At 40.9% G+C, this 9,400-nt stretch overlaps 1 protein-coding gene across 1 annotated transcript in view; it reads right to left on the reverse strand.

Annotated features, from left to right (window-relative positions):
- Positions 1-696: 696 nt before the first annotated feature.
- The window catches only part of tshz2 (teashirt zinc finger homeobox 2), a 51,647-nt gene continuing 42,943 nt past the window's right edge, over positions 697-9,400 (reverse strand). The window contains exon 2 of the mRNA XM_073823005.1: positions 697-4,502. Within this exon, the coding sequence (XP_073679106.1) occupies positions 1,474-4,502 (3,029 nt within the window). The 3' untranslated portion in view covers positions 697-1,473. The remainder of the gene's footprint in view (positions 4,503-9,400) is intronic.

Below are 9,400 nucleotides of genomic sequence, written 5' to 3' on the forward strand. Positions count from 1 at the left end.
AACTGCATTAGGAGTCATCTGATGAGCTATCGTGATTGCCTGCTCATTTCCAACAATGGAGGGCACGCCGGTGTCAGGATGCGCAAATCACCAGGTGCTTTCTCCCATTTGCTATCAAATGTCACTTTCCTGTTATAAAACAGATACGATGGGGAGTGGTAATTGGTGGCTTGATTGCTAAAAAAAAGAAGGAAATCGCTTAAAATGTTGCAAGTTCAGAGGGTAATTATAATTTTTCATAGATTTGGAGGGAATGTTGAGGTGTATCATAAGCATCATCAGGATTAAATGTTATAGGTGAGAATGGGGCTAGTTGTCACATTTTTACTTCAGTAAATATTAAACAATTTATGCAGTCTTGGCTAAATTCATTGCAAGTTGTCACAATGCAGTCTGGCGTTAAACAGCCTTTTATTAACAATAGAACTATGAAAAAATAGGTTTTTGACCAATACATATTTTACTTCATAAATAATGCACATTTTTAACATTTAAAAAATGTGACAACCTGCACTGACCTGACATTTATTTAAAAATAAAATGTCCTGAGAACAAGTCAACCTTTAGTAGAAAGCTACCAGGTTTTATTGTGTTCACATGTTTAATCCGAAACATGGTAAATGAATCAAAACAACGATTCTGCTTTGTTCCAGTCAATAATAATGGATTGGAAGTGAAGACTTGTAGACAGTTAGAAAATGTTAATGCTTTATTTGTATTGGTATAAAAGGTGCAGTGTTCTTTTGTCTCACTAAGCATTTTCCGATGAGACGCTTTTTTTTCTGCAATGCTAAATATACATTAATGTGAGACTTCCTCGTGTCAAACCTGTCCAAATCTGTAAGCCCACACACTGAATCTGCGCCTAAACGTGATTAAACTTTTATTAAAGTGCTTTTCTGTTCTATCGTTGCGACACAAACATTTTACAGAGCAAATATACTGTACATTTCAGTAAATGTTTTTAATGTGTGTCTGGCTACCTGTCTGAGCACCTGTGTGTTCACACAAGCGTATGATCAGATCTGCAAATTACAGTTAATGCATCGATCAATTTGTTGTTAAACGTAATACAGTTAAAACTTGCCATATCATACAAATAAATAGTAGTCATAGCCAGAGCTATTGCATGCAAACATCAGCATTTATGTCTCAAGCAGTAATACATTTCATTACTGGTGGTGCATTTGAACAGGGTGCAAAGACTTACGTCAATGTATTCTTAATCTTTTTATGATTATTTATTCTCTAACAGTACACTTCATTCTAACCCAGCCAGTGTGTCCATTTAGTCCTCGATATGATGAAAAGTTGATTCTGAAGTTTAAGCATTCTACGTAATGCTACTTGAAACATTATGGAGAAAAAAAAGGAAAGAACAAAAAGTAGACAATTTGACCCGTGTTTTATAAAAGCAGAGCAATTACAGTTATTTACCAACAAGATAACTACAAGTAGTAAAAATCAACAAAGCTACTCTTTGTCCATTTCCACAAACTGTGAATGGTTTTCGGGGGATTTACTGTGAGTTTTACTCAAGTGAAGTTTGACCGCGTGATTGCTGGCAAATGTCCGACTGCAAAGCTTGCATTTGAACTTTGAGTCAGATTCCTCTTCCGTGATCTGCGCGTCCGTCGCCCGGACATTGAGTGCCTTTGAAAGTTCGGCCTCTGTTATTTTAGTCGGATGTTCTATGGGTAGTTTGTTCATGTCCTTGATTTGGAAGCCCAGATGGTTCTCCAGGTGGGATATAAACGCAGAGGGTGTTCTGAATTGCGACGCACAGTCATTGCAGTAGAAGACCGGATGGCCAGTGTCCATGTTCTTCAAAAACTTGGTCCCTCCCGTTTTCCTAAGCTGGTACTTGACGTTGGCGAGCCAGTGGCTGATGGTGGTCATGGAAAGCCCGGTGAACTTGGAGATGTGCATCCTCTCCTGAGGCCCGAGGTCTGAGAGGAGATACTTGCCCTCAGACGTCTGAAAAAGGCTGGAAGCGAACTGGGCTTGAAGAATGAGCAGATGCTGGGGGTTCCAGTTGGACTGCCTGCCTTTACGCTTGTGAACTGAGTACATCTCGCTGGAGACGTCCTCAAATCGCCGCACATCGGTCTCCAGCTTCATGACAGGTACTCTCGCTGGCATGGAGGGCTTTGGGGTTGTGGCTTTCGGAAGAACCTTCACCATGTCAGCGATGTCGGAGAGCGCGTGCTTCTGGGGTACTGGAGTGGAGGACTGCAATAAGAGGGAAGTGTTTAGTTTGCTGTGTTTGTGTTTTGTCAAGTCTATTGGCTGGTCGTCGTTTGTGTACATGAAGCTATTGCTGGGCCTGATGGCAGCAGATGCGGAGAGTGCTGAAACTGGTTTCTCTAAACCTCTGTTCAGTTCTGAAAAGATGGATTGTGTGCGATGGGAGAGGATGCTTTCAGGTCTGGGCTTGTTTGCTTTACCCAAATGATTGTTCAAGACAGACTGTAGTGCGCTTAGAGGGTTTATGCTAAGGACTTCCTGGGAGTCGCTGACAAGCTCTGAAGAACTGCTGTGCCCGTTGCTGGCAGGGGGGCTAGGTGACGGGTTCCCTCTGTCAGAGAAAGCTGGGCTCAACTTCCCTTTGATTGTGTCATTCTCTTCACTTACACAGTCTGCATCCAGCTTTGAAGAGGAGGAGGAATCATCTTGACAATCACTGTCATCATTCTCCACCAGATCAAACCTACTGCTCTGGCTTTCTTTGCCGTCAGATGCACCACCCCTCTCCTTTTTGATGTCCGAATTGTGATGTCCCTGGAAACTTTCAAGTCCCCGAAGTCCCTGATAGAACTTCCCCTTGGGAGCGATGGCTCTGTGCTTGTGGTTGAGATTCTGCTTGAGCTGGATGGGAGGAGAAGAGGAAAAGGAGGCAGTCTTGATCACCCCCGATAGCTGGTACGCCGCATGAATGCTGGGGTAAGCGCTCCAGCTGGGGGTCCCTGTTTGAGCTTTATTGATTGCCGAAGCCACCGTGTTTGCTAAAGACTTGAGAATGTCACCGCCTCCGCTGGTCCCCTGCTCAAGGTCTTCTTCACGCAAGTACGGGTACTTGAAACCGGCGTCGGTGGACTTCCGGTCCTCCTCATCTTGTTTGTCATCCTTGTCTCCATTCTTCTCAGCTTTGTCTGGCGACATATCCCTCGGAGTTGCTCTTTCAGAGTCACCAGATGCTGTGCTCTTTGGAGAAACTTTTTCTCCTTCAAGTTCGTTCACTGCCGGCTCAGCAAGTGTTTGCATTTTCTCTATTGCTAGAGGATCGAGGGCTAGCTGTTTGCCTTTCTTAGAGGCTGAATTGGTCACTTTAATGAAGTGTCCGGTGACCATCATGTGAGTGGTCAGCTGCTGGAGTGTATCGTGGGAGCTTCCACACTCCATGCACTTCAGGATCTGAGACTTGCATGTCTCAAACTGCCACGTGTAGCTAGCACCGTTCTGATAGCCGTAGCGGTTGTTGGGAGCGTTGGCGAGGCCAGCCGCCCTTTGTGCCTCGCTGTAACCCGGAGCCCCTGTGGTGGAGTCGGGCGAACAAGGCCTTGTGGCTTCAAATGCACGTTTCTTTGCTGGTGGGACTAATTTTGGAGTGATTACTGGAATAGGTTCTTTCAAAGGCACTTTCTGGTAATGCTTCGTTTTGATCATGTGGACGCTCAGGTCTTGAAGAGAATCGAAAGAGTGCCCACAGAACATGCACTTCAGCACTTTCTGTGCATCTTCCTTGCCCTCCATGTCTTGAAGGTTCCTCTTTCGGTTCTTGGATGATGAAGTGGAGGCAATGTTTTGTCTGCTGTGGTTGTCATCCTGGTAGTGGCCACTCTTGTTCATGTGAACCGTCAACTCCACCAGGGTGTCGTATGCCGCACTGCAGTCTTTGCAGCGGAATCGGCTGGCTCCTGTGAAAACGGCGCCGCACGCTTTGCTACTTTGCCTGTATAGGTGGACGGAGCTGAATAGATTAGGCTTCGACACAGGTTTCGGGGACAGCGTTTGCTGCAGGGTTTTCGAAAGTGCGTCCTGGTGCCAGTCAAACTCGCTCTTGGTGCTCCCGTTGGTGCTGTCACAGTTTGCTTTGCTGCCAGTGTTAGCAACCTTCAAATCTAGTCCAATCTTTGACCAGTAGGAGTCTGAAAGGAAGTTGGCATAGGCAGCCCTCATTTTCTCCAGGCTACTGTGCATGTCATCCTTCAGTTTTGAGCCCTGGCTCTCTGTGTCCTTCTGACTTCCTGGCGGTGAGGTCTTAAAGTCAGACAGTCTGTCACTGCCATCGCTCAGACGGGATTCCAGCTCAACCTCCTGGTTGGAGAGGACACTGACCGGAGAGTTCTGGAAGCTGTAGCTGCTTTTGTTGTCGTTGTCTTTGTCTTCTTTGTCCTTGGAATTGGGCCTCTCAGAATTCTCCTCCTCGGTCTGCATTTCATTTTCGCCCTCCTCCTCTGCGGTCGACTCTTGGACACCAACCTCATCCTCTGGCTCGTATGCTGAAAACAGAACAAACAGAGAATGGCGTCATTAGGGCTTTCAACTTGAAATGTAATCAAATTAATTACATGTGCCACAAATAATCACATAAATCATGAGTAAAAGACTTCAAATGCTGATGATTCAATAGATATAAATGCATTAAACCAACAACCCTAGTTATATTATACAATGTATGCGTGAGCATCAGATGTTTGAAAAAAAAAAAAAAAAACAGAAGCAACTACGCTGATGTCATTTATTATTAGAAATCGTTGTGTAGTACTGTCATCCTTCTTCAAGTGTAGCATTGTAATCCGTTCTCACAGAAGCTTGTGTGCCTGTAATCTTCTCCCGGTAATAGTGGGCAATTTGGCAGTTTGTGTGATTCATAAGTCACTGACTTAGTTTTCCAAAGGTTTCATCTGTTTACACCAACTGTACGGGTGCAGAGTAAAAGGTGATTTTCTCTATTTGATTCCTGCACATGTGTTAAAGAGCTCTGTATGCGATAAACTTGATCTGAAGATATATTTCACTTTTAAAGATTAAACGGTTAAAATGTGGGTTCACAATGTCTGGAAAGTTTTTATTTACTGTCAATCATTCTCATTCAGAATGAGGCAAAAACATCATAAGACGGCATAAACGCAGTTAACCTAAAAATAGTTAAATGCAACCTGGCATCCGCCTGTTCCCCCCCTGAATATTTGCTGGCTACAAATTAACCGCTATTGACTAGATTCAAAATCATTTCCTAAATCTTTCATCACTTCTTAAACCATACTGTATTATTCACTTAATAAAATATATCCAAGGCCGTCAATTACATCAATCGCCGTGGTTAAGAAAAATCAAGATCATCTATATTTTATGAACACATATTTGGATAGCACTTTGAATTTCAAGTGCTATTACGCGCAGATGTGCTCAGTTAAATATACATAGGACCTAACAGCCCGGGCCTTTCATGTGGTTAATATTTTTCTGAGCTGGTGATGCTCAATGAGAGCAACTCTCAAATACGAGGAGGGCTAAAAGTGCTACGCCGTGTAGCCCTCGCCATGTCCTGTGCCTTTGGATTCTGAAAATAAGACTTTTTATCAATATTTCAAAGGTGCCTCAGGAGTAAGCCTGGAGGTGAACCGATGTCAGCAAATGGATAAAGATGGAGCTGGGGTTTAGCCTCTCCAAAGAATGGGGTCCCTCGAACAAGGGGCCCCGCCGTGCCCATACAAAAGCTTCCCGGCGCGCCACGACCTTGATCTTCCGCAATGAAGATTTCTCAAATGACTGACTACGACGGATGATTGCATCCCAGAATGCGCTCATGCACTAGCAGTCTCCAAGAGGAGAATCATGTTTTATGTATTGCAATGTGTATATATAGTTTTGACATAAAAGGAGGGATGGTTTCTCTGTGGTGTCTCAATGGTTTGTAATCACTCAAGCAGTCGACTGGCATTGTGACGGACGGCGGCATTTGCTGAGCTTTCGGTTATTTACAGGACGCATTCAATCCTAAAAAAAAAAATGTAAAATACAGAGACTGAAATTAACCTCGTCATCCTATTGCACAATCCCTGTTCTGTTACAACAAAATAATTACGTCATGCTGCAATGTAATTTATTTTTTTCAGTGACTGGCATGTTTCTGCATATCTCTGTAGATTTTTATGATAGTAACAATCTAAACAAGCAAAGTAACCATGACACCGTACACCTGGAGGAATCAATCGACTGCTATTTGGACTGCGGATGAAACATAGACGGCTAAATGAAAAATGCATTAGTCAACCACACTGCATTTTAGTGAACATGTAATACTCTTCAACCTAATAAAAAATCAGGACAGGTCTGAGGAGTGTCTCATTCAGAGCAATTAAAATGGTTTAATGCATGTTTCATTACTTGGGCATGCCACTGGATCCACTCAGCCTGGCAACCACGTTCTTGCACTTCAAGACGATCTAAACAAAATACTTGCAAATAATTTTACAGTATTTTGACATTTTCGTTTTATTTTGACACTCTATTGCAGACAGTGTTGCCTGTTAAATTATTTTTATAAGTGGTTTTATGTTTATTGAAGTTTCTAATTGTTAGTGGATATTTCTAGACACAAAGACGTGTTCTGTGTGAACGGCCACAAAGTAAATACAACCTAGAGTAAATGCACATATAGGGTGACAGGACAAGATCAATTAGAGGGTGCATGTTCTTTCTCTTAAGCAGCGGTGTTCTATTTGTTTACAGATGCAAGTTATTACTTTTTACTTTTCACATTGCATTATTTAAAATAATAGCCTATTAATTTACAAGAGATACTAATTATTTTTTACTTCTCGCATGACAATATTAAAAATGTATCTTGTTTGCAAGAGATGCTGGTTATTTTCTACTTTTGACATGGCAATATTAATTTATTTTGTTTGCAAAAATGTTTTTTTTATATATAGTTTTCTCTTTTTTTACAATAAAACTGAAATGTTTGAAATAAAGGCGTCTTGTGAAAAGTCACAAGCTTTGATTTCAACTGTTCGAAATATTCAACAAATAACCATAAAGTTAAATGTTTCTTGAAATTATTTTAAAATCACAAAGATAGGCACTCTTTCATTAGAAAAAAAATTTAATAGTGGAGTATTTGTAAACTACAACCCTTTAATAAACTGCAGGGCAAAAAAAAAAAAAAAAAAAAATTAAATAATTGTAAGCGAAGTAAAGTGTTCAATTAATCGAGGTTTTGATTTTAGTCTTTTATGCTCATCAAAAATGCAGTAAAAACAGATATTACAATTTAAAACAACTGATTTCTATTTAAATATATTTTAAAATAAAATTTATTTCTGGGATCAAAGTTGAAATTTCAACATCATTACTCCAGTCTTCAGTGTCACACGATCATCAGAAATCATTCTAATATGCTGATTTGCTTCTCAAGAAACATTATCAGTGGTGAAAAAAGTTGTCCTACCTAATATTTTTGTGTAAATCATGATAGATTTTATTTTTCAGGATTCTTTGTTGAATAGAAAGTTCAAAAGAACAGCATTTGTTTGAAACAGAAAATGTCTTTACTGTCACTTTTGACCAATTGAATGCATCCTTGCTAAATAAAATTAATTTCTTTACCGTTCAAATATATTAATTTAGCTTAAAATGTTACAGTGCAACAATTATAAGCATTATTTCTCTGATAAAACAAATAATTTACTTTACGGAAAAATCAGCCGTTTCCTAAACTGATGCGGGTGGCATTATTACAGTCGCTGTTCCCCGGGCTCCAATTTCTCCATCCTCCGAGCATCTGGGATACACATTAACAGGACCACAGGCACATGTTAACCTTCCAGGCCCAGATCTCTCCGAAATCCCTTCATGAATGGTTACGTTTCCCTTCCTTTCCCATTTGTAACAGGGCGCTTGTGTTAGCCAGCTTGCGATCCCTGCCAAGCGGCAGGATTTCGGAGTACAAGATCAAACACAAGGACACCACTCCCACAGACATGAGATACACCAGCCGTTCCCATAATCCACTGCTAGGATGCAGCCACGCTAGCAGGCCAACAGCAGTCGAATCCCACCCCCCTGTTTTTGTTATTGATGTCCGAGCCAATAGAACAACCCAAGCATAATTTGATCTCCGACGTGGGCTATTTGTATTAATTTCAGTAATATTCAATATGCATTATTTTGATTCGGTCTAAGCAGTGCATACATGAATGCCTTTCGTAATCGCGCACGCATGGCACCTCATTCATTTAACCTCTCAAAGAAGCCAGGCTCGTTCGCCGCAGGCCCGTGGGCCATCGTCGTCTGGCTTTCTGTGCTATATCAGTGCAATGAAAACAGCCAACTAGGCTTACAAAATAAGGCACTGGCACGCCCGTGCAGAGATTTAGCATGTCATAAACTTCTGTAAACCCTCCAATCTGTGTCACAACAAATTTATATCTTCAGACAGGGATATTCAGAGGTCAAAAAACCGAAGGTGTCCATCATAAATCAGCCACTAAGTGTTTATAACATTAATCCGTTGGGAAAGACTCCTGGCATAACACAGCGGCAGCTGGATTTCAAAGAGCTGCCTGATTTCCAGCCAAATGGCTGCAGAAGAGCGGAGAGAAACGCTAGCATTAAATGCGCTTTTCACATCTGATTCATATATACAGTAGCGGCATTATTATGCTTTTTTTCTTAAGAGTCAGTTCTTATTACTGTAAGTGTGATCAAAGGCTGGAACAAAACCGTTTTTTAATTGTAAAAGAGACAGTGATGTATTTCCAGTTTTTTTTTTTTTCCTCACACAATGGTTGTCAGACGTTTTGATGAACCGTATTCTAAACCTACAAAAACTGTAATGAGTTACTGATTTTGCACTTTGATGGATCAAAGTGAGTGTAATCTGTATCATTTCCTCTGGCACCGTCGTTTTAATGTACAAAAATGTGCTGGCTTGAAATTTCATGCACCTAAAATTAAGTTATACCAGTTTTTTTTTTTGAAGAGTTGAAAGAGTGTGCGATATTAAAAAAGAAGCGAAAAAGTTGAGCGTTACCAAAAAAGCATTGAGAAATGTAATTTAATACAGCGCTTCAAAATGAGGATCCATCAGACGTCTGTGTTTAACTCTTGATTGAAGCAGATTTTAAAACCAATACAGAAAAATAAAAATGACATAAGATAGATATAACTTTTGCACTTTTCATTTAGAATAATATTAAGTTGAGGATTTTTTTTTTCTTTTTTTTTTAAGGCTTTTGGCAGATATTGTAAGAAGTATCAGGAAGTTTACGAGGGTCACCGGCCAGGTGCAAACCTGTGTTATCCACATGAGCACCACAGCTACAACCTGTCAAGGCCTCACAAGGTCTTGAAAACAGGTTAAAAAAATTATATATATATATATATATAT

This window comes from Garra rufa, chromosome 18, assembly GCF_049309525.1.
Source record: "Garra rufa chromosome 18, GarRuf1.0, whole genome shotgun sequence".
Taxonomy (NCBI): domain Eukaryota; kingdom Metazoa; phylum Chordata; class Actinopteri; order Cypriniformes; family Cyprinidae; genus Garra; species Garra rufa.